The 26,597-nt window shown below is 38.6% G+C and overlaps 1 protein-coding gene across 18 annotated transcripts in view; it reads right to left on the reverse strand.

Moving 5' to 3' along the window:
- Positions 1-26,597, reverse strand: part of KDM4C (lysine demethylase 4C) — a 507,226-nt gene that overhangs the window by 79,956 nt on the left and 400,673 nt on the right. For all 18 annotated transcript variants that reach the window (XR_004277510.1, XR_004277509.1, XR_004277512.1 and 15 more), the window contains one exon: positions 22,042-22,227. Coding sequence is in view for 14 of the 18 variants with exons in the window: in XM_032308077.1 (XP_032163968.1) it covers positions 22,042-22,227 (186 nt within the window). In the remaining 4 variants the exon portion in view is untranslated. The remainder of the gene's footprint in view (positions 1-22,041; positions 22,228-26,597) is intronic.

A 26,597-nucleotide genomic window follows, 5' to 3' on the forward strand; every position in this document is an offset into this window, starting at 1 on the left:
AAGACTGCTAACTATCAATGATCACAACCTGAATAAGGAGAAACAGATGTTCCTAATACCTGGATTGGCTCATTAAAGGCACACCAACATCCAATAGGCTAACTACAAAAAATTTAAAGAAAGAAAGAAATGAAAGAAAGAATAGGGGAAGGAAGGAACAAAACAGGATGAAAGAAATCACCATTACCTGACAAGTATACTATGGCCATAAATTCCAAGCCAAAGAGCCAAGAACCAGCTAGCAAGTGATGCAAAGAGGAAAAGTAATGCAAGGAGGGTCACAGAAAAAAGTGACACTTAAACAAGCAATTACTGAGTGCTCCTTACAAGTAAGACACCCTGCTAGGTGCTGAGGATTAAATAAAAGAATGAGAAAGTCCCTTCTCTCAAAAATTGGTAGGAAAGAGAGACATAGTTGACCAAAATGCAAAGTATTAAGAATGCCCAGTTGAAGGCATGAAGGGGCCCTTCACAGACTTCACTACAGGGAACTTCTGAGCCAGATTGGAGGGAGCCAGGAAGCACTCATGTACACATGTCAGGAAGGCAGTCTGAGTCCAGTGATTAATGCCATGAACTCCTACCATTGGCTACCTTGTGAGCCTGTGGGCACCTATTCAGAACGGTGGTTTTAAATGCATAAAACAAAACAATAAAAGAGTACAGAAGAAACTAATTGAAATAATACTAAAAAAACAAATTTGTGGTGCAATATCTTTGCCTCTTTAATAATGTATTAAATACTAATATCTAGTGGCAGGTCTAATAACTATTACTATCCTACTTTCAAAGCTGTGTAGAACATAAGCAATATTTTGAAATCTCTGTTACAATGGTAATGTGATTTCTACTGTGGACAGAGTTTCAGAAACTGCTAATACCACCACTGCCTCAAAAGTAACAGACTTGTTAAATTCTAGCTAGAGTTGATGGAATACAATTATAAATCTTTTCTCATCCTCTAACAGACAAATTTTCCTTGATATTAAAATATAAAAAAGATTTTATCACCTGGAATATTTAAAGGCACTAACAACCTTATAAAAAATTACAACAATATTATTTATAGAATGGTGCTTGTATATACTGAAGATAAAAGGGCACAGTGAAATGAAACTCAAAGGAAGCATCCCTGTGAAATTATGGAGGCATTATGGCTAATTCTGGGGTGACCTAAAGTGACACAAGAACCTAACTTTAGTACTGAGGTTGGAACGTGCACTGCATTCTCCAATATCATCTCTCCCCATTGGGTTTTTGAGAGTGGAGAGAAGTTAGTTCACATAAGACCTCTAAAGCAAAGGTTCAGGGAAGAGTCCTGTGTGGCAGAAGGAAGGAAGATTCCTATACTTTGCCAAGGTGGATCTTCTCTGATCAGACCCAGCAAAGTCTCAGCTGCAAATACACCTTGAAGAAGGGTCATCCACCATCTGACAAGATGAGTGATAGTCAGAAATGTCATCTTGGGAAAATCCCTTGTGGAGGCCAAGAAAAACAAGGCTGTACCCAACTCGAGTCTAGCCCTGAGATAAGTACAGCCAACTTGGCAAAGCAAAAGCTGACACCTTGTACCCCTTCTCCACCCACTCCCCTCCCCTCGGTAATATGTGTGACATTCCTCAGCCACCCCTGGCTGCCCTAAAAGAAAAACAAATAGTTAACTTGCAGAGATCACAATCCTACAAGACAGGAGTCTCCCTTGGTTTACAAATGTCCTAGAGATTTAATAATAGCACAATTTCCAGAGGGGAATAACTCAGTTCCCCAAGCCCTAATGTTGCCCTCCCCACCATAAAACTGAAGGAGGCTGAGACAGAAGGAAATGGAAATAAAGTTAAATTTCTTCCAAACCCAAATCTCACTAACAAGGGCACTTGATAGGAGAAGTGTGAAACTTTATCTCTAAACCTCCAAGATAGTGTCAGCAATCATTCCCAAGCATATGACCCACTGATATACATCTAAAGGGTCTCACGAGAAGATTTTTACTACTGGTAATGAATAACCTTTCTCCCAACAATAGCTAGCCCCTCAAGGTCCTGGAGACCTTGCTTCCAAATTTTCTTAGAGATTTACATCATCCCCTTTGTCCTCACCCACCGACGAGTCCACCCCTACTCTGCCTTTAAAAACTCTGACTGTATTCTGGTTCAGGGTCCAAGTCCCTACTCCACTGTGTTGGGTGTACTTGGGCCCAAGCTTAAGCATGTCACTTCAGGGCCCAAGTCCCTACTCTGCTGTGTTGGGTATACTTGGACCCAAGCTTAAGCTTGTCAAATAAACCCTCGTGTGATTGCATCGGTGCTTAGCTCCTTGGTGGTCTCTCAGACGCGAAAACTCGGGCATCACACCCTGACTGGGTTCTCCATCTATATAATAATGTTAAAAATAGTGTAAATCTGAATATAATCGTGTATGCAGAGCCAGCAAAGCTGGAGAAGTAACTTCTCCAATAAATAGGCCAAAATGGACATTCCCATTTCTCTCCAGAACTCTTTTACCTTCTCAATTTAATTATTTCTCCCTAATTCCTATGGTTTAATAACCCATGAGATATTATTATTGTATTTTTTAAAAACCATTTTATAAAAATCCCTACAGGGATCTGAGTAAATAAATTAATACACACTATTCTTCTTTTACCAAATTCATGCAGTAGAAGTCACTCATATAAATTTACCTTGTATAATGAAAGCTTTCTTTGTAAAATTACAGGCACTAGGAAAAAATCTTCTACCCAGAAAAACCCAAATCCCTCAGGCTTCATGAAGAAATAATTGCTCTATTGGCAGAAATGTACATGCATACTCAAAAAAATGTCACAAGTATTTAATTTTCTACATGTATGTTTGTTCACGTGTACTTTTATTTCTTGTGGGTATTTAAGTACAAATATATAATACAGTGGGAAATGGTGGTAAGCAGTTTTCCAGAAGATTTAAGGTCTTATTCACTTTAATGTCTATAGAAGATACTGAGAAAAAACTAATTCTTTTACATTTGAGTCATTAGCTCACATCAGAGGTCTTGTTTGGTAGGTAAGTGAAGAGGACTGGGACAGAAGAAACATCTCTAGATGCTCACTCTGTTAATGTAGGAAACTCTCAACAGGTCGGCATCACCTGCTTTTTATTCTGAATAGTAAACAACTTACTTCAAAAACAGCAAAGAGGAAAGTTCATATCAACTGGTGGAGTTGGAGGAGTATGAAGTCTCCCACTGTTAAGATGGAACTTGACACGAGCAACTCCTAAGTCACGTTCAAACTCATTAGTTGCTAGTGAACATGGGAGTCCCTGGATGCCTGCCCTAAGAAGCTCTACTTTGGGCTTTTACATTTCAGGGGCTCTTCAGGCTTCTTGGGTAGCAATAATGGAATGTGGAGAGAACTACAGGTACAACAAAATCTCAATCATTCACAGCAGGCTCTGTAGGTGTAGAAATTAACAAGCTGATTCTAAAATTTACATGAAAATGGAAAGAAACTAAAATACTCCAAGTAATCTTGGAGAAAAAAAAATGTTGGAGGAATTACAACTTGGAGGGAAGGAGAAGGAGAAATAATGGCTCAACTATAGGGTAATACAACTTAAAAATTACCTCAGAGGGGGCATTTTCAACAGAGAGAAGCAAGCATCTCTAAATGGTATTCTTCCCAAAAGGACTTCTAAATCTCAACTACAGTTGGGGAATGGGTTAAAAATAGCTAAAAATAGATGCCAAAAAAACAGTTCTTATCAAGGAAATCCAAAGTAAATCAGACTAATTAAATGGTTTTATAGTTTTCTGTGCCACCAAGAAGGAAACCCAGGTAAATAATGACACCATATAAACTAACCCAAGCCATAGTCTCCAGTTGGAAAAGTGACTACCAAAACAGTAATCTAAATGAAATGTCACATATGCTCTGACCCTGATGATCTGGTAAACCTCTCTGAAGTGCAATTTTATCATCTATAAAATGTGTACAATCATATACCAGGGAGGTTGTGACTGTGAGGACCAAATGAGATAATGTAGTTATGTATGAAAGGGCACAGTAAACTACAGAAGGCACTGTACAAATATTAGGTGTTACATTAAATTTTATTCACCTTATCTACTTTGATACACTGCTCCCAACAAAGGAGCATTGTCCCCCTGAATAGAAGAGAACATCATGGTGGGATAGGCAGTTGTGGTTCCATAAAGATACTGTAGTTATATGAGCATAAGTGAGGGGGAGGAAGAAAAAGAGGGGGGAGCAAGAAAGGAGGAGAGAAAAGAAGAGAAAGAAAGAAGGGGGGTGGAGGAGGGAAGAGAGAGAAAGACACAGCAAGTGAGAGAGTGAGAGACTGATCTAAAGTGAAGCTTCCTAGCCTTCTTTTGAAATTGCAGGAGAAATAGCCATAGGGACAATTGAAGAAAAGCTGGTCAAAAGTTTTCTATTGCCCATCACAACAGCAGAAGTGCAGAATCTGCCTAGCTACCCCACCAATATTAATCAAAGAGGACAAACCCACAAAATCCTTCCATTATTAATCAAGAAAATATCCATCTACCTCTCTATCTAGTGTTAATTAAATGCATCTATGTGCCTAACACCATGCTTGAAAGAGAAATGTGTGGGGTTTCTTTGGAGGCAGGAAGGGATGGCAAAAAAACTGAGAGGTTCCATAGAAGGAAGCTTTCCTTTCCAGTTTCATGACTGTAGCCCTCATGTTCTCTTAAATATCACCTAAAGTTAATCTCTGTGGTCCCCACAGCCTTGGCAAAAGCTACTTCTCAGTATCCGGTAAGGGCACCAGTCTATTCCAAACACATGACAGATATATATAATAACAGATATGAAGGTAAAATTAGAAAATATTGAATACAAGGGTTTGGAAATTTTGTATTTTCTTCTAATTCCTGAGAAATATATGAGGAAAGGAGGGACAAACTTAACCAAAAGCCTTATCTAGTACTCAAGGAGGGACAAACAAAATGGAAGGTAACTGATTGTAACTGATTACGATATCTAATGCCCACAAAAAAAGAGCATTTCATTCCTTTGCCTCCTGCCCCATTCAAAGGATTGTGAACGCCCGATCAACTCAGTAACAGCTCAGAGAAAAATTAAAATAATGCTTTATTTAAAAATGTCGAAAGAGTAATTTCTTACATTTCTTCAGATACTGCCCTCTAAAATTTCACAGATCCACTACACATGGTGGGGGATAAAAAGAGAGAACCCATGATATCTCACAAAGAAAACAAGCCAATTTCAGATAAAGAATGGTCAAGGAGGGGGTGTGCCTCAGTGGGTTGAGCATCTCACGCTTAGTTTCAGGTCAGGTTGTAATCTCTGGGTTGAGATCAAGCCCCACTTTTGGGCTCTGTGCTCAGTGCAGAGTCTGCATGGGACTCACCCTCTCTTTCCCTCCCCAGTTACTTGCGCAAGCACATGCTCTCCCCCTCTCTCAACTAATAAAGTAAATCTTAAAAAAAAAAAAAAAAAAAAAAAAAGGAAATAAAAGAAATGGTCAAGAAACCACCTAATTTTGCCCAGAAAGAAAAGAAGTGCTGATTTGCAGCTGTGAAATCATCAGACCCCAAGATGGCTACCAACATCCTGTGGAAAAGGACAAAGAAGCTGGATAACCTCAGGCTGACTGGCTTCCTTCCAAGAGACCTCACAAGGGCTTTTTAGTTAATCCAGGGTTTTATATATCATGTTTGTTCAAAGTGGACATGTAATGTTGACCTAGAGAGTAGATTTTTAGATAGAAATGTTGGAACTCTTTTAATTGCCATTTCTATTGTTCATAGTAAATAGTCTTAAAAAGTTACATTTTCATTACATTTTGTCAGTATCTATGGATTTCATTACGACTATGACATCTAATTGCTGTTTTCTACATGAAGGAATAGAGAAACTCTGTCTCTTATGCTTTACAAGATGCGGGAATGTCAAATAACCCTTTCCTGTTGTCTGTCTGTTGACAGATTCCATTTTTATTTCTCCACCTCATCCGTGGTGCTTCACTCTAATGTCAATGTTAAAATATGGGATTAGTGTCACTACTTAATTTTCTTAACAAGCTATCAGACAATAATGCATGCTTCAATTATTTTCTTTTTAAAAAACAATTATAACTTGTTGAAAAGCTTAACATTTTCTGGGTACTGAGATATATTAATTCTGTGAAAATGTGAGCAAGCATTTTACATGGAAACACATCTTACCTATACTGAAAAATGAAACGAGGTAAGTGGTTCTTGGAAAGACTTGATTTCCTCAGTATGTGTAGTCCCTGAAGTTGGCAAATATCAACTGTGCCATGTAAACATTCCTTCATGCAGTACAAGTGTGATGGGAATAACAGAGCCAAGGAGGAAACAAACAATGACAAGTTTCTCCTGGGGATTCTGCTGAGTCTGCTTTTTTTTTTTTTTTTTTTAAGATTTTATTTATTTATTTGACAGAGATCACAAGTAGGCAGAGAGGCAGGCAGAGAGAGAGAGAGAGAGAGAGAGAGAGAGAGGGAAGCAGGCTCCCTGCGGAGCAGAGAGCCCGATGCGGGGCTCGATCCCAGGACCCTGAGATCATGACCCGAGCCGAAGGCAGCAGCCCAACCCACTGAGCCACCCAGGCGCCCCGCTGAGTCTGCTTTTGTGATAAAAACCAAACACCTGCACCAAGATGCATCTCTTTCTTGATTTTTTTTTTAAATAAAATAAGGATTCATTTGTAGTTTTACAAGGCCAGAATAAAAAGTTCAGCAATACATTCTTTTCTGTGAAGCCACACATTATCACACATTTTGAGAGAGATGAATATAACCAAGGCGTCAGATAAGAGATCTCCTACTAATCAAGACTCTATAGAGGGTAACTATTAACACTCACCTTAAAAACACGTTAGGCCTCAGCCCCCCACATGGCTTCCAAATTATTTCAGGGGCTCCTCCGACCCTCAGGAGTAAGTATTGCCTATTTGCAAAATAAATAAGGTGTCCCACAAGATATATGTTCTAACATTTTTTCTTTGCATTTGGATATTTCCAGTAAATACATTTGAGATGCTGTTCTTTTATCCAACCAGATTAAAGGATCAGAAATTTAAAGGATCAGAAAGTCTGGAGAAAGGCTACTCTAGGGGAGGAGATATTTTTCTGAACCCCCTGGGACCTGACTCTGCTTTCTACTCCTGGATGATGATGGGGTTTGCTGACCCTATAACTGATTCAAGAGCTGACTGCTTGCAAGAATTTCCTTAAATGGAAGGGCCCAGACTCTCAAAAGTAAATTTTTTTCTAGAATGGACATGTAAATCCTTAATACAGAGCAACTGTATGGTCACAAAATATGACCTTTATTCAGACCCAACAGCAGCCAACTCCATGCAGACACTGCCACAACTCTGTAGCCCCTCATAGGGAACAAGGTAAAAGAGAAGAACCACTGGCATTCAGCCTCTGCTCTGACTACATGGTCTCCCTATTCTGATCAGTTTCTGTATCCCTGCTGATTAAAACTTGAATAGGCAATGGAGGCATCTGTTCTCTCTTCCCACAGATTAAAAATCCCTTGGAGCACTTCAGTTAGTATCAGAAATGTATCTAAAACACCTGCAGATGATGCTTGAACTGCGGCTGGTGCAAAGACCCTTCCCAAGTGGCCAGACTTGGAAAAAGATCTGGAAAAGGGGGAAGGACAGATGAGTAAGCTGAAGATGGCTCAATTTGAGGCACAAGAGCCTCTGGCCCAGAATCTATGAGGTCCTGTGGGAAGCTTCTGGGGATAGTATCAGTGGAACCTCTCCTCTATGCCCCACAGCCAGGGCCAGTGACTCAATAGCAGGGCTGTCCTACCTTCTGCTGTGGGTCCACTCAAGCCCTTTTTCTCCTGACAAAAAGCATGGCAGAGAGAAGCTCTACACTCTCTGATCCCCACCTTTCCTGTGGAAATGGCTACAGAAGTAGAAGGAGGACGCTAAATGTGGGGTATTGAATAGAGGGCAGAGAAGTATGAAATAGGACATATTTTGTTTTCTTTATAAAATTAAGAAAAATGATGTCTTCATTGGTTTTACCTGATAAAGTGAACAAGAGGACAATTCCTTCCAAAAGTAAATATTCTAAAATGTCTGTTCTAAATATTTCTTCTCCCAGGCAAACCTGGTGTTAACTTTCTCACTGGGATACATGGATTGAGATCTCAACTAAACATTTCTATTGATGAAAGGGTAAGGGGTTTCTCTTATTTACTATATGTTTGATTGAGGAAGACTGATCAGACTCAGGCCTGAATCACTGTAGTATTTTTTTAATCCTTGTTAAGAATTTTTTACTCCAGATCTTTTCTTGGGTTAGAATTCTGGTTTTCAATCTCAGTGCAAAGTCAGCAGGGCATATAGAAAATAACTTATGTAGAATAAAAAACCATATACAAACACCAGATAATTGTCCATAAGTCTGAGAAGAGTATGTCGGTCATAGCAAATGTAACTGAACAGAGAGGGAGTTAGCAATATCTAAACTCTAGTAAGAAAAACAACATCCACCAAAACAAACCTACTGCCAACAAAACACAAAGACACCCAGATCTGGGAGACAGGAAGAGATCATTCAGATCATTGTTAGATGAGTGTTAGCTAAATTCTGGTTCTCTTCTATAAAAGATTGGGAGAGAAACTAAAAGTGGACAGAGTTGAGCTACAGAACTGAGGCTCCCAGACTAAAGGAGCGAAAATAAAAAGGAAAAAGAAAGGATGGATTCAATCCATTGCTGAGTTTGATATGTCAACCCTGTTGGAGCCAAGGCAAACTCACTGGCATTAGAAGGGCACACTTAGAGCAGACAAAACTCATAGCTATAACCTCCTCTGTGAATTCTACCTGATTGCCTTTAATAGAGTTAGCAGCTTCCTTCTTTCAGTTCCCAGAACATCCTTATCTTTATTTAGCCCTATCTTTTATTGTCATAGAGCATAGTAGCTAAGAGCCTGGGCACTGAATCGGGTTGCCTAGTTTTGACTATTCTTCCCTTTACTACCTATGTAATATATAAAGTTATAATTTAAGTACCCCTTGCCTCAGTTTCCTCAACTGTAAAGAGGGGTTAATAGTAGTACCTACTACAAATGGTACCGTAAAGATTAAATGACATAATACTTGTAAAGTCTTTAGAACACAACTCATGTTGAATAAATGTGTATCATTATTTTTTCAAAAAAGTTACATCTGTGTACAAAAAGGTGTGTGAATGAGGGCACGTCATGGGGAATGTTTATTAGGCTAAGTTTAAAAAAAAATTGTGTTTTTATTTCCAGGGCACTCCATGATCCCTGTATATTGAATTGAACAGTTTCAAAGCAATCTAACTGAAGTTCTCCATAACTAACCTTTGTACCTAGATTATCTTTTATGAGTTGACTAGATAAATGTTAAGATAAGAAAAGAGAGGCAGGCAGTATGCATGGCCAACCTATTATCAAACAGTTTATCTCCAATACCAAAAGTCTTTAAAAAGTGGTCTTATTTTCCTTGGGCTCTGTTCATTTAAATATCTTGGAATGGGGTCATAGTTTATGAGGTTTCTACCCTAATCCCATCCTTTCTTCGAAAAAGTTTAAAACATTTTCAAGTTTGGGAACCATTCATTATCCTGACCTTCTGAGAGTCAGAAGGTCACCCTCCAGAGAGTAACAGGCCCATAAGAAATTAAAAGAATTTTAGACAAAACATCAAAATTTTATATATTTCTAATATCCTAAAAATGATGGTATTGATGGTATCATAATATTTAGTGCCCTATATTTTCATTGCTTTACTGTTCCTTAAAGGAAGATAAAGATTGTTTTTGTTTCTTTTTAGAAGAGAGGTGCTTAGGTGATGATTGAAAGTGGGCTATTCTAGACGGATAAACATTGAAACCAATCCCATGACACTTGATCCAGTGGTTCAAACTAAAAAAGAAAACAAAGATCCCTAAAATTTTTATCAGCAACATAATATAAACATGTGTGGTATGACAACCTATGTTGAGACATAAAAAGACCAGATAATGGTAACAGGAGGAAGTATATTAATAAGCCCTTAGTATATAAATTAGAACAGTATATAAATAAACTTATTAAAGGCAGAAAAAAATTGGACATATCAACATAAACTCTTGATCATTTGAAAAATAATTATTTTCCTGCTCTGTCACTAATGTGGCCCCCTGGCCAAAGCAGCTGGTGTTCACATGAAACAAAAACAAAAAACACCCTTCATTTCTAATAGAGAGCAACTTTAAAAAAGAACATGGGATCCTTGATGGGTAGCTGATTCCATCTTCGAAACAAGGAAATCAAGATGATTTTGCCATTTCTTATTGAAATAAACAACAACAGTTTCAAAGATGTCTGCTAGTGGTTTTAAATTAGGAAAATAAAGTCACCTTGAAGAAGCTCAAAATGGTCAAAGTGTGACAGAAGCATCAAGAAGAAAATTACAGTCAATTGATACCCACTGAATCTACAAAAGCTATAAGCCAAAATGATGCTCAAAAGGGTCAAATAATATAAAGCACAGTCAAGCAAAGTCCTACCTACTGATGCGAACTAAATAAATCGTGCCTGATTACAAAAATATAATCCTATGGCCACCCATCAAGGGCCTGAGGGGCACCAGATGGTAAAATGCAACATATGGTGAAATGTAATTCTGGTCTTCAACCCAAAATTCCTATTGGAACTAAATGGATTAAAAATCATAAACCAGAGTCAGGGATAGACTCCAGGAAAACAGATTTCTAGAACTGTATAACACTGAAGGGAGATATTACTTAGGTACCCATCTGGGAACTGAGTTGATCCTCTTCTTCTAGTAGAATATGTGGTCTTCTTGACCTTGATGCTGGCTTAAAAATAGGACTCCTACATGTCTATAAACATTTTACTAAATGAAAGACATGGATAATCAGTTTTCCTGAGTGAGTCCCAAGTATAAACACGTGTGGGACAGCGATATATCTTTTGTTTCAGATCTGACAGCACCTTACACACAGGCAACTGCATATGCGCATTAGGGAGAGAGAGCCTAGGGAAACTTTGTTAGGATAGGTTGAATATACTTCCTCCCTCTCTAGTTAAACCATTTCTTCTACATTTCTATATCCTTAGCTAATTAAATGGAAATTTATAGTGGGAGTATTTGTTGGGTCTCTCCCTATCCATCCACAATCAACCTGAAATACTGCAGATTCATTGTAATTAATGAATTCATATAAATGTGTTTCCAATTTCTCGAAGGTTTTTTTGTCATTATGTGTTTTTTTCCAAAAACTGATACTTGAAGTATAATATGCTATACAGTATTCCCCTGTGACTAAGAACTATTCTAGGGTTTACAGTTTAGGAGCTTTGATCATCCATTGTTCCACATGTAGGTAAAGTGAGAATTATTTTTATATACCAAGGGAAGATTTTTTTTTTTTTAGGTTAGTTTCGACAGATATTTATTTTCACCCTGGTACCACCAAAGTTTAGTTATAGAGGAACAGATTAACCAGATGTGCCATCTCACTCTGAGCCCTTCACCAGATCCTGCACAAGGTGGGTCCCTGTCCTGAGCCACACATAGTGATGACACAGAAGGAGTTGTATTGAAGCTTGTCTGGGGAGCTGGCCTGGAGACCAGGCTGAGAAAACAAAAGTAAGTGCCAAACAAAGTCTCAAGTTCTAGTACAAGGATGAGTGCCCAAATAAGACAGGGAGGATTGCTAGAAGGGTAGAACAACAAAAACAAGAGGACCTTCCAGAGTAGGTGGTGCTAATAAAGAAGCCAATATAACCACTGCCTTCCATTATCCACATCAATAACACTGCCTTGAAATAAAGGGCACATTTGAAATATCTGATACAACTTTGACATAAAGATGCTCAAAAAATACAAGTTCTTTTTCTTTTCCACTAATCCCATTCATTAGCATTAGAAAATTATTGTAACAAATTTATACCAAGCAGCTTCTATGGATGGCTAAGTGCTAGTCGAAGAGAGAAAATATTAATTAATCCTAGCTTAAAAATCTAACTAAAATAATGACCCAGCTTAAAAAATATAGGTAAAATAATATTGAATAGAATAATACACAAAAGAGTAGGAAAAAATTTGTCCACTAAGGTGTTTTCTCTATAAAAGTTCTTCTTTTTTTTAATAGGTGACTGTCTCTATGTTAGTAGCCAAAACTTAGAAAATTATGAAAGAAATTTCTCAAATGTCACATTTTTCAAGAGGGGAAGGCACTGAGATAAAAATGATGTACCTCATATGAGATACTTTATTAAAAAGGGCTTTGTTCATTGCAATGAATGAATGCATAAAGTGCAAGTGATTTCAGTGTTCCAACACTGAGTATATTGAATATTCTAATCAAATATGAAGGTTTGTTGATATAATTTGCCCCCCCAAAAAAGATCTGTGCATGCATCTTCTCACCTCCATTGTCCTCTATTAGTCAGGTGTCTCTTCCATTGGACACCCCCTAGTTTACTCAGGTGTGAAGACACAGACCTTGTGGTAGCTTTAAGGAGGTATATAATTTATGAGTAGCTCATTATTTGTTCCCAATTTCAAAATCATTTTACTATATATTGTGTTCTTTAGTTTTTCCCTTTCCTACAAACATCTGTGCAATATCGACATAAGTGGTTAGGAATACATCCAATGGAACCTTCCAAAATAGAGCCAGGAAAGAGGTCACACTGAATAATGGCAAAGGGTAGGTGGTCAAGTACCACAACAGTATAACATAAACACACGTGCACACATACATATGCACACACAAATGAAATCTTACACGTGAAAGATAGCAGATGCCAGTTAAAAAGTATGCTTGACAAAAACACTGAAAAATACATATAAAAATTTAGATTAAAATAACAGGGATTAGCTGTGCACTTTTGTAACATATTAGTATCCTTAAGACTTTGGAAGCTACTCATTTTTTCAAATACGACTTTTTTTTTTTTTTAAAGATCTATTTATTTATTTCCTTTTTTTATTTTTTATTTTATATTTTTTTATTTTTTATAAACATATATTTTTATCCCCAGAGGTACAGGTCTGTGAATCACCAGGTTTACACACTTCACAGCACTCACCAAAGCACATACCCTCCCCAATGTCCAAAATCCCACCCCCTTCTCCCCAACCCCCTCCCCCCAGCAACCCTCAGTTTGTTTTGTGAGATTAAGAGTCACTTATGGTTTGTCTCCCTCCCAATCCCATCTTGTTTCATTTATTCTTCTCCTACCCACTTAAGCCCCCATGTTGCATCACCACTTCCTCATATCAGGGAGATCATATGATAGTTGTCTTTCTCTGCTTGACTTATTTCGCTAAGCATGATACGCTCTAGTTCCATCCATGTTGTCGCAAATGGCAAGATTTCATTGCTTTTGATGGCTGCATAGTATTCCATTGTGTATATATACCACATCTTCTTGATCCATTCATCTGTTGATGGACATCTAGGTTCTTTCCATAGTTTGGCTATTGTGGACATTGCTGCTATAAACATTCGGGTGCACGTGCCCCTTTGGATCACTACGTTTGTATCTTTAGGGTAAATACCCAATAGTGCAATTGCTGGGTCATAGGGCAGTTCTATTTTCAACATTTTAAGGAACCGCCATGCTGTTTTCCAGAGTGGCTGCACCAGCTTGCATTCCCACCAACAGTGTAGGAGGGTTCCCCTTTCTCCACATCCTCGCCAGCATCTGTCATTTCCTGACTTGATGATTTTAGCCATTCTGACTGGTGTGAGGTGATATCTCATTGTGGTTTTGATTTGTATTTCCCTGATGCTGAGTGATATGGAGCACTTTTTCATGTGTCTGTTGGCCATCTGGATGTCTTCTTTACAGAAATGTCTGTTCATGTCCTCTGCCCATTTCTTGATTGGATTATTTGTTCTTTGGGTGTTGAGTTTGCTAAGTTCTTTATAGATTCTGGACACTAGTCCTTTATCTGATATGTCGTTTGCAAATATCTTCTCCCATTCTGTCAGTTGTCTTTTGATTTTGTTAACTGTTTCCTTTGCTGTGCAAAAGCTTTTGATCTTGATGAAATCCCAATAGTTCATTTTTGCCCTTGCTTCCCTTGCCTTTAGCGATGTTCCTAGGAAGATGTTGCTGCGGCTGAGGTCGAAGAGGTTGCTGCCTGTGTTCTCCTCAAGGATTTTGATGGATTCCTTTCGCACATTGAGGTCCTTCATCCATTTTGAGTCTATTTTCGTGTGTGGTGTAAGGAAATGGTCCAATTTCATTTTTCTGCATGTGGCTGTCCAATTTTCCCAGCCCCATTTATTGAAGATGCTGTCTTTTTTCCATTGGACATTCTTTCCTGCTTTGTCGAAGATTAGTTGACTGTAGAGTTGAGGGTCTATTTCTGGGCTCTTTATTCTGTTCCATTGATCTATGTGTCTGTTTTTATGTCAGTACCATGCTGTCTTGATAATGACAGCTTTGTAATAGAGCTTGAAGTCCGGAATTGTGATGCCACCAACGTTGGCTTTCTTTTTTAATATCCCTTTGGCTATCCGAGGTCTTTTCTGGTTCCATATAAATTTTAGAATTATTTGTTCCATTTCTTGGAAAAAGATGGATGGTACTTTGATAGGAATTGCATTAAATGTGTAGATTGCTTTAGGTAGCATAGACATTTTCACAATATTTATTCTTCCAATCCAGGAGCATGGAACATTTTTCCATTTCTTTGTGTCTTCCTCAATTTCTTTCATGAGTACTTTATAGTTTTCTGAGTATAGATTCTGTGCCTCTTTGGTTAGGTTTATTCCTAGGTATCTTATGGTTTTGGGTGCAATTGTAAATGGGATTGACTCCTTAATTTCTCTTTCTTCTGTCTTGCTGTTGGTGTAGAGAAATGCAACTGATTTCTGTGCATTGATTTTATATCCTGACACTTTACTGAATTCCTGTATAAGTTCTAGCAGTTTTGGAGTGGAGTCTTTTGGGTTTTCCACATATAGTATCATATCATCTGCGAAGAGTGATAATTTGACTTCTTCTTTGCCGATTTGGATGCCTTTAATTTCCTTTTGTTGTCTGATTGCTGAGGCTAGGACCTCTAGTACTATGTTGAATAGCAGTGGTGATAATGGACATCCCTGCCGTGTTCCTGACCTTAGCGGAAAAGCTTTCAGTTTTTCTCCATTGAGAATGATATTTGCGGTGGGTTTTTCATAGATGGCTTTGATGATATTGAGGTATGTGCCCTCTATCCCTACACTTTGAAGAGTTTTGATCAGGAAGGGATGCTGTACTTTGTCAAATGCTTTTTCAGCATCTATTGAGAGTATCATATGGTTCTTGTTTTTTCTTTTATTGATGTGTTGTATCACATTGACTGATTTGTGGATGTTGAACCAACCTTGCAGCCCTGGAATAAATCCCACTTGGTCGTGGTGAATAATCCTTTTAATGTACTGTTGAATCCTATTGGCTAGTATTTTGTTGAGTATCTTCGCATCTGTGTTCATCAAGGATATTGGTCTATAGCTCTCTTTTTTGATGGGATCCTTGTCTGGTTTTGGGATCAAGGTGATGCTGGCCTCATAAAATGAGTTTGGAAGTTTTCCTTCCATTTCTATTTTTTGGAACAGTTTCAGGAGAATAGGAATTAGTTGTTCTTTAAATGTTTGGTAGAATTCCCCCGGGAAGCCGTCTGGCCCTGGGCTTTTGTTTGTTTGGAGATTTTTAATGACTGTTTCAATCTCCTTACTGGTTATGGGTCTGTTCAGGCTTTCTATTTCTTCCTGGTTCAGTTGTGGTAGTTTATATGTTTCTAGGAATGCATCCATTTCTTCCAGATTGTCAAATTTATTGGCGTAGAGTTGCTCATAGTATGTTCTTATAATAGTTTGTATTTCTTTGGTGTTAGTTGTGATCTCTCCTCTTTCGTTCATGATTTTATTTATTTGGGTCCTTTCTCTTTTCTTTTTGATAAGTCGGGCCAGGGGTTTATCAATTTTATTAATTCTTTCAAAGAACCAGCTCCTAGTTTCGTTGATTTGTTCTATGGTTTTTTTGGTTTCTATTTCATTGATTTCTGCTCTGATCTTTATGATTTCTCTTCTCCTGCTGGGCTTAGGGTTTCTTTCTTGTTCTTTCTCCAACTCCTTTAGGTGTAGGGTTAGGTTGTGTACCTGAGACCTTTCTTGTTTCTTGAGAAAGGCTTGAACCGCTATATATTTTCCTCTCAGGACTGCCTTTGTTGTGTCCCACAGATTTTGAACCGTTGTATTTTCATTATCATTTGTTTCCATGATTTTTTTCAATTCTTCTTTAATTTCCCGGTTGACCCATTCATTCTTTAAAAGGATGATTTTTAGTCTCCATGTATTTGGGTTCCTTTCAAACTTCCTTTTGTGGTTGAGTTCTAGCTTTAGAGCATTGTGGTCTGAAAATATGCAGGGAATGATCCCAATCTTTTGATACCGGTTGAGTCCTGATTTAGGACCAAGGATGTGATCTATTCTGGAGAATGTTCCATGTGCACTAGAGAAGAATGTGTATTCTGTTGCTTTGGGATAAAATGTTCTGAATATATCTGTGATGTCCATCTGGTCCAGTGTGTCGTTTAAGGCCTTTATTTCCTTGCTGATCTTTTGCTTGGATGATCTGTCCATTTCAGTGAGGGGAATGTAAAGTCCCCTACTATTATTGTATTATTGTTGATGTGTTTCTTTGATTTTGTTATTAATTGGTTTATATAGTTGGCTGCTCCCACGCTGGGGGCATAGATATTTAAAAGTGTTAGATCTTCTTGTTGGACAGACCCTTTGAGTATGATATAGTGTCCTTCCTCATCTCTTATTATAGTCTTTGGCTTAAAATCTAATTGATCTGATATAAGGATTGCCACTCCTGCTTTCTTCTGATGTCCATTAGCATGGTAAATTCTTTTCCACCCCCTCACTTTAAATCTGGAGGTGTCTTCGGGCTTAAAATGAGTTTCTTGGAGGCAACATATAGATGGGTTTTGTTTTTTTATCCATTCTGATACCCTGTGTCTTTTGATTGGGGCATTTAGCCCATTCACATTCAGGGTAACTATTGAGAGATATGAATTTAGTGCCATTGTATTGCCTGTAAGGTGACTGTTACTGTATATGGTCTCTGTTCCTTTCTGATCTACCACTTGTAGGCTCTCTCTTTGCTTAGAGGACCCCTTTCAATATTTCCTGTAGAGCTGGTTTGGTGTTTGCAAATTCTTTCAGTTTTTGTTTGTCCTGGAAGCTTTTAATCTCTCCTTCTATTTTCAATGATAGCCTAGCTTTCAGGATTTTCTCTTTGTCACTGAGACTTGTAAGTTTTACTATTAGGTGACGGTGTGTGGGCCTATTCTTATTGATTTTGAGGGGCGTTCTCTGAACCTCCTGAATTTTGATGCTTGTTCCCTTTGCCATATTGGGGAAATTCTCCCTAATAATTCTCTCCAGTATACCTTCTGCTCCCCTCTCTCTTTCTTCTTCTTCTGGAATCCCAATTATTCTAATGTTGTTTCATCTTGTGGTGTCACTTATCTCTCGAATTCTCCCCTCGTGGTCCAGTAGCTGTTTGTCCCTCTTTTGCTCAGCTTCTTTATTCTCTGTCATTTGGTCTTCTGTCACTAATTCTTTCCTCTGCCTCATTTATCCTAGCAGTGAGAGCCTCCATTTTTGATTGCACCTCATTAATAGCTTTTTTGATTTCAACTTGGTTAGATTTTAGTTCTTTTATTTCTCCAGAAAGGGCTTTTATATCTCTCGAGAGGGTTTCTCTAATATCTTCCATGCCTTTTTCGAGCCCGGCTAGAACCTTGAGAATTGTCATTCTGAACTCTAGATCTGACATATTACCAATGTCTGTATTGATTAGGTCCCTAGCTTTCGGTACTCCCTCTTGTTTTTTTTTTGTGTTGAATTTTTCCGCCTTGTCATTTTGTCCAGATAAGAGTATATGAAGGAGCAAGTAAAATACTAAAAGGGTGGCAACAACCCCAGGAAAATATGCTTTAACCAAATTAGAAGAGATCCCAAATCGTGAGGGGGGAGAAAGGGGATAAAAAGAGGTTCATAAAGGAAGAAAGAAAAAAAAAAAGAAAAAAGGAAAAAAAAAAGAAAAGAATAAGAAAAAAAGTAAAACAAATAAGAAAAATATAAAAAAGAAAAAATATATATATTAGACAAACTGGTTATAAAACGTTAAAAAAGAAAAAGGTAAAAGTTAAAAAAAAAATTTTACCAGAAGGCGAGAAAAAAAACAAAAAATGAAAAAGAAAAAAATTAAATTAACTGCAAGACTAAAAAAAATCACAGGGAAAAAGCCATGAGTTCCATGCTTTGCTTTCTCCTCCTCTGGAATTCTGCTGCTCTCCTTGGTATTGAAACCGCACTCCTTGGTAGGTGAACTTGGTCTTGGCTGGATTTCTTGTTGATCTTCTGGGGGAGGGGCCTGTTGTAGTGATTCTCAAGTGTCTTTGCCCCAGGCGGAATTACACCGCCCTTAGCAGGGGCCGGGGTGAGTAATCCGCTCGGGTTTGCTTTCAGGAGCTTTTGTTCCCTGAGGGCTTTCCGTAGAGTTCCGTAGGACGGGAATACAAATGGCGGCCTCCTGGTCTCCGGCCCGGAGGAGCCGAGAGCCCAGGGCCCCACTCCTCAGTGCGCCCTCAGAGAACAGCGCCAGTTACTCCCGTCTGCCTGACCTCCGGCCGTGCTCCGAGCTCACCGAGCCTGCGACCAGTTCAAGGTTACACCGAGCTGTGAGCTTACTGTCGGCTCTGTCTCTGTAGCCGGCTTTCCCATTCCGATACCCGCAAGCTCTGCGACACTCAGACACCCCCGATCCTTCTGTGACCCTGCGGGACCTGAGGCCACGCTGACCCCGCGTGGGCTTCGCTCTGGTTTAGCCTCTGGAACGATGTTCCTCAGCGGAACAGACTTTTAAAAGTCCTGATTTTGTGTGCCTTTGCTCCGCCGATTGCCGGGAGCCGGCCCCTCCCCCCGGGGTCTATCTTCCCCTCGTTTTGGATTCACTTCTCCGCCGGTCCTACCTTTCAGAAAGTGGTTGTTTTTCTGTTTCCAGAATTGCTGTTCTCCTTCTCTTAGATCTGCCGATGGATTTTCAGGTGTTTGCAATCTTTAGATAAGCTATCTAGCTGATCTTCGGCTAGCTGAAGTAGCCTCAGCCTGCTACTTCTCTGCCATCTTGACTCCTCCCCCTATTTATTTATTTCTTTGAGAGAGAGAGAGTGACAGAGACAGAGCATGTGGCCAGGAGAGACAGAGAGAAAGAATCCCAAGGAGACTCATGCAAAGCCCATCTTAGGGCTCAATCTCACAACCTGAGCTTAAACCAAGAGTCAGATGTTTAACCAACTGTGTCATCCAAGCACCCCTTAAATACCACCTTTTCAATTAAAAGGATGCTTACTGTCTAATGGAAGAATGCATTATAATAAATCAGATGAGATTTTTAGACTATTATCCAGAATGAGTTTATGCTCAAAGCCCAGTAACATTGAAAATCTAGTATATTTACAACATTTTTGGCATTAAAGGAAGAGTAGGAGTTGCCTTAAATCAGTACTTTGGGTGCAAAAAACACAAATAATTGGGAAAAATAAAAGAATAAAGGAAACAAAAACCCTAAAGTGAGTAAAAATGTAGATCCTACTGAAGCAGCTTCATTTCACCTAAATTATACAGGCATCCTCTATTCTGTCAAATGACTGGTAATGCCAGGTTTGCCTAAATTTTATTTTACAGTTTTCACTGCTATGATTCAGCAATTGCCCACTACCCCCAAATAATCAGGTATGGTGAAAATATAGCCAAACTATAGTTCCAGCTTTTGAAAGCATAACCCCCGGCATATTTAGTTTACACAAAAAGAATTACTGGAATTAATTTGAACTTTTTTATGCTTGAAAAGTAAAGCATATTCAATGCAATAGGGGCAATTCATGATGCTCTTAACCAACATTACCAGCGTTTGAATTCCTTCTGGTTAGGTGTCAAACATTTTGGGGAAGAAGCCACACTTGAAGTCCAACTGAAGAATAATGGATAAGTAACAGCTACCAGGAATATATTTTGGAAATTCAGTATTCACAGTGCTTCCTGCTAGAGAACTTTACAAAGGCAATTTATGAACACTAAAATTTTACCTTTATTAGGAAAAATTACCATTTAATATAAATTATATGATGTTTCCCCATGTTTGACAAAGTGTACCGAACTTAAAGTAGATCCATAGAGGAGAGTGAGTAGATGTTCTTTCATCATTTATGAAACAATTAGTAACATAAACTTGACTGAACCACACATCATAGTCAGGAGGAATGACATCCTGATTAGACACATGGATCTCTTTAATAACAACTTTAATATAATCATCAGCAACCACAGAGCTTTGGAATATTAAAATTAAGAATGTGTGATCCCAAGCAAAGCTTCAAATGAACACCTCTAGTTCCATTCAAGGCTGGGAGTTTGGAATTCAACAAACAATAGAGAATGGGCTGGAAAAGCATTTATATTCCAGCACCTGTTGCTCATTAACTGAATCCACTTGGGCAAGGAACTGAAACTTTTAGTACTTAGGTTTCTCATCCGAGAAGCAGGGATAATACTAGTCATGTGGCCCAGTTCACAGAGAATTGTAGCACCAAAGCCAGCAACAGCAGCGGTAGTAAAACAGAGTATTAATACAACTTTCATTTTTTGAGGGCTTATTCTGTGGACTGAAAACAAGACAGTGAGATAGGCATGCCTTTGTTTGTAGACAAGGAAGTTGAGGCTCCGAGATTAGAACTTGCATAAGGTTGCACATGTGTTGCTGGCAAAGTCCAAGAGCGAACACAAACTACTCTGACTCAGGAGGTCATGATCTGGTTCACATCTCAAAATGCGTTCCCATGTGTCATCTAATGAGGTAATGCTATTGACCATACATTGTAAATGGCAAAGCACCACAGTAATGCAATGTGTTATTACTGTAATTTTTTAAAAAGTTGTTAAAATGTATTTTTTGCTGAATATATAATACTATTTTTAGCAAAAGCCCATTAATTCAAGACACTAAGGAAAAAGCATGAATGGATATGCAACTTGTCACCTAAAACATGGAAAGTAAAATAGATTTGACAGTTGGTGATGTCATCTCATACATTTGTGCATTTACACACAACTGAACAAAGTCCCAACCCACAAACATCAAGTATCTCCCAAGACACCAATGGAAATTGCTGGAATCATTAAAAAGTCAAGAGATTTGTTGTGTATGGTCATGGCTTCCCAAGCCCAGACTGACAACCTGGCAGGCTGCTCACAGGAGGTTATTAGACACATAGGACAAGTATGTTAGGCTGCAAAAAGTCTGTGGCCAAGCCTCCCAGGGATAGCAAAGGGCAGAAAGTTAGCAAAACTGCCTCTTGTTGGCAGCCAAAAACAATTACAGTGAACTGGAAAAGTAACAAAGGCATATCAACCATCTCCACACTGTCCTAATTTTTCTAAGCATTTAAAACAAATGAAAGATTCTGTTTGCCAACAACAGGTAAACTAATTTATAGTTAAATTTACATGTTATTTACTTGCAAACACCATTTGCCCAGAAAAAAGTTTGGTCCTGAGTGAAATAGAAGAGGCAGAAAAAAGTGACCTCTTCTACATTTCTGCTTTTCTGCAATTGTCCTCACTTAGCTTATCCCACCTCAGGCAGCAAGGCCCCAGATATTTGTGACCACTTGCCCCCTTCCCTTTACTGTGGTACTGCTCTTTGTTTCTTCTAGAAGAGATGAAATAAAACCCAAAGGCCAGAATGTACAGGTATGAGGATCAGGACACTGATGGGTCCTAGGCAAATACTAGTAAATAATAATGTACAATCCCTGCCCTCGAGGAACTCATAGCCAGGACACATCAACAATGAGTAACACTACCAAGAAAAGCATGCTAGCCCTGGGAAGTGTATAGGAGGGAACTCATATTCAGTCTTGGCATCAGGGAAGGAAGGGAGGGCCTTACCACATTTGGGTTGACCTTATGTCGGAAGCATGTGATGTTCACCACGTATGGCCAGTCATCAGGCTCCATTAGCACCCCAGCAGCATGAGCACATGTAACATGGAAGGAGGCTGGGCAGCGGCCATAGGAACATTGGATACAGGCTCCAGAGACCTTCTTAACCCGGTGTCTGCAGAAGATGCATTTCTGGAGGGTTAAAACAAAGAAGAACATCAATTCAAACTGTAACTCAGATGATTTCCACACTTCATAGAATAACAGCTATTAGAGAGGCAGAAAACTGATTACGTCAAGAAGTCTTGACCCTTCTGGGGCCCTAGTGGTGAGAGCAACTGTGACAATATAAGTTGTATATTTTTAATGAAACACACCGATATGGTCACATGCTACCAAACATATGTTGAAATACTTCCTATGGTTAGGAAAGCCCTTCTGCATATACTTCTCTGGACACAGTGAGGAAAGACCCCAAGGGTACTCCTGTATATCACTTGCAAATGCTCAAGTTGCTTTTTACCTCCTGCATGGCAGGACTTTTGGTACATCAAGAGATAGAATATGGGTTTGGAAGACAGGTACCTACTCTCCTAAATTAGATGAGGTCTTCAGAAATAACCACAGCACAGAGGTGGTCTTAGTTTTCTATTTACAAGGAACTGCAAGGTGTTAATGGTCCAGTGTGGAAACTAGGGGCTCAAGTGTTTAATAATACAAATCTGAACCCTTCATGACTGACATAAAAATATGCTTCCCAAAGTGAGAAAATTGAAAATCACCCCAAAGGGCATAATTTTGTTGAGTAGCTATAGCTGACTATGCCTAGTAAAGAGAGAATGAAAATAAAGCAGCAATAATGATTACCACAATCTAAAAATTAAACTGCATACAATTAGCCCAAGACATTATCAGTGTATTTGTTATGAAAGACAGGAAAAATCGAACAGCTTCACTAAATGTATAATTAGTGAATACTTGATAGTTAGAAAAATGGTTGTAGAACAACATAGGGTAGGTTCGGAAAGCAGAAGAAAGAGAATGATAAAAACTTGACTTTTCATTCCTAAGGATGAAAAACGTCTGCAATCTGATCAAATATTGGTGCGGCTGCTCTTCTTTTATAGGCACATTTTCTTTCCCAGGACAGCAAAGGTACTTAAACTCAATGCCTTTTGGGGATCATAATATTTTATCACGGTCCTGTAAGAATCAATGTGAACTTAACTTCTAACTCTTCTTCGCCCTCATATCAGATCAGCAACTTTAGTCTTATAGATTCTGCACCTTAACCTTGTCCTGATCTCTCCCTGCCCATCTATACCACCTGCCACTGACTCTGCCCATGGTACCCAGCATAGTAATATCCTCCTAACTGGTCTTTATTTTATTCCGTTTCTATTCATCTTCCCCAGGCCTGCCAGTATGATCTCTTTACAACATAAATCCAATGTCACCCCCTGTTTAAATGTCCTTCATTGGCTTCTCCTTATCTCCAAAACTTTCTAGAAAAAAAGGAACAGCATGAGACAGACGTGGAAAGCTTATAATAGGCCTTATAGTCCATCTGAGCAGTCTTATTTCTCACTAGTCTGCATAAGGTGCCACACTCTAGGCATTTATTTGTTCTCCCTATACATGTAGATTCAATGTACAATTAAGTATTTTTAAGTGGGACTTAAGGATGTGGCTTAGTTGATTAAGAAACTACCCACACACACAACCACAGAACTGAAATAAGACCCATTATTATCAGAATAAAAGCATTACTTAATATCTTGGTGTCTTGGCAATTTTTTAAAAGACTTTATTTATTTGAGAGAGAGAGGGAATGCACAAGCTGGGGGAGGGGCAGGGAGAGAAGCAGACTCCCTGCTGAGTAGGGATGCCCAGAGGAGACAGAGGAGGGGAAGGGGGAGTTCAATCCCTAGACCCGGGGATCATGACCTGAGCTGAAGGCAGCTGCTTAACTGACTGAGCACTCTTGACAATTCTTATTAGCAGTTCCAATAAATTCTTGGTAATTCTTGGCATTCTAATATTTTTTGCCAGTTCCAACTTTTTGAAATGTGATGGCAGGTATAATAGTGAAAACTTGTATCAGGGGCGTCAGGCATAATCAGACAATCTTTAAAGAGCCTAATCATACTACATGGAGGTCAGCATTTAACTACGTTAAGATGTTGATAAATATGAGAGAAAAAAATGGTTTCCCATTTTCTTAACTAAATAAGATTCTTTTAAGAGTAGGCAAGAACTAAATTGCTGTGGGTTTTTCATAGATAAACTTTATGAAGTTGAGGAATGTTCCCTCTATCCCTATACTTTGAAGAGTTTTGATCAGGAACGGATGCTGTATTTTGTCAAATGCTTTTTCTGCATCAACTAAGAGGACCACGTGGTTCTTTTCTCTTCTCTTATTGACTTGAAAAAAAAAAAAAAGAACAAATCTTTCTAATTGGTATGGATATCAATATTGTTTATAAGGAAAAATGTCTTGAAAAACAATTGTCAATTAGGACAATTTGGGCAGTGTGTACTGTCCAGTTCTCCATACATGGCATGAGATCTATTTTTTCTTTCAATCACTGCCTAGTATTTTATTGTATGTATTTATATCTAAATGGTGCAACAGCATTTCTTTTTTTCTCCCAACATTTCTTTTGTCTTAAACTAATCCTCTATTGATATGTTTAGAGTCTTTCTAGAATTTTTTTTTTTTCTGTCTCTTTGGAGCTATTTCAAGCTTTCTGTAGACCTCTTAGTTTACTTGTACAAGTCTACCCAGAATAAAGTTTTAAGTAAAATTTTTTTAAAAAGTAGGAAGGAGTATTATGACTTAAGCTAGTTAATGAATTGGTAACTCCAGCCTCTTCCACCATTAACTGCCTCATTAAACAGAGGCCCTCCAGAAAAGGCAAAAGAAACAGAGATAATACACTTAAACACAGTGAGGATTCAATCCTTGGAATCCAGGAAGGGAAGGGCTCTCCTTTCCCAGAAGATGAGAAATGGTCACTTCTAAGGATACAACCAGTATCCTTACAAATTCAACCTAACTGCAGACTACTATAATTTGATATGTTGGAAGATATTTATTCCTAGAACCAGGAAATATGACTTAAACATCAACCAGGTTTTTGAGGAAATGGAGAAATACATAAAACCAAGTAGAGGAACCATTCTTTATCTTTACAGTACAGTCTGCATTGTATTTCCAAACCCCATTTTCACTGGTTTGCTACTAAACCAGTTGTTCTGTACCTGGGATGAAACATCTCTGGCAATCTGACACCTACCCATGTCTGGGCTATAGAACTTAATTTAGCAGGGCAAAGACAAGGACAAATAGATAGTTCTTGAGGATGTTACAATGGAATAATCACTATAAAATGCCAGAGAGAAAGTGCTATGTGGAACCTGAATGAATAGTGGAATGAGTTATGCTTGGAGACAAGACAGGGAAGAAAGCCTTCAGTAAACACATGGCTGACTGGATCAAGATGGTGGACTTAGTCTGTGCTACAACTTTCTCAGCTCTAACCCCTACGTAAAGATAAAGGAAAATAAAAAAAGACAAGCTACCCACTGTTGGACAAGTCCATGGCCTATCCTGTCCCAGTCATCATCAGCAGGTGAGGTAATCCTATCTGATCCGAATCGGAGTCCTATGATCTGACTCATCACTCACCAATAAGCCAAGCAGATTCTCATTTGGGCTGAGGACAGAAAAAGTGTACCCTGGATGCACAACTAAAGTACAATCAGATACTTAAAAAAAATCACAAACATTGGGGGCACCTGGGTGGCTCAGTGGGTTAAAGCCTCTGCCTTCGGCTCAGACCATGATCTCAAGGTCCTGGGATCAAGCCCCGCATCTGGCTCTCTGCTGCCAGGGAGCCTGCTTCCCCTTCTCTCTCTGTCTGCCTCTCAGCCTACTTGTGATCTCTGTCTGTCAAATAAGTAAATAAAATCTTAAAAAAAAGAAATCACAAACATTGGAGGGAAAACAAAAATAACTGAGAGATGCTATGATTCTCAGTAGAAGAATATCTGACCTAAGGAGTCAGGTAGGTGGAAGCACAAGATGAGTTAAAAAGAGGTACAGTATATGATATGATAGAGATTCCAAAATATATCCCATCAATTAGGAAAAAAGTAACAATTACATAGCTAAGAAATTTAAAAAGTCAAAAAGAAGATGTGCTGAATATTGGATTTCATCCTATTAAAGATCAAATTAGTAACTGGAAGATAGAACCTACAGATTGTCCAAAACACAGAAGAAAAAAGAAAACAGAAATGCTAAGCAATATGGACAAGAGATCCAGATGTTCTATTATCTTTCTAAAAGGCATCTTACAGGAATTAAAAAAGAGAAAATAACAAATTTTCCAGACCTGAAAAAAAGCCCAACAAGTAGGATTAGTTTAAAAAAAAGAAAAAAAATCACCTGGCAACATCTTAGACCTCGAAATAAAAAGAGAAAAATCCCAAAATCTTTCAGAGAAGAAAAGAGAAAAATCAGATTACCATTAGATCTCTAATGTGCAACAGTGAAT

This window comes from Mustela erminea, chromosome 12 (assembly GCF_009829155.1).
Source record: "Mustela erminea isolate mMusErm1 chromosome 12, mMusErm1.Pri, whole genome shotgun sequence".
NCBI lineage: Eukaryota > Metazoa > Chordata > Mammalia > Carnivora > Mustelidae > Mustela > Mustela erminea.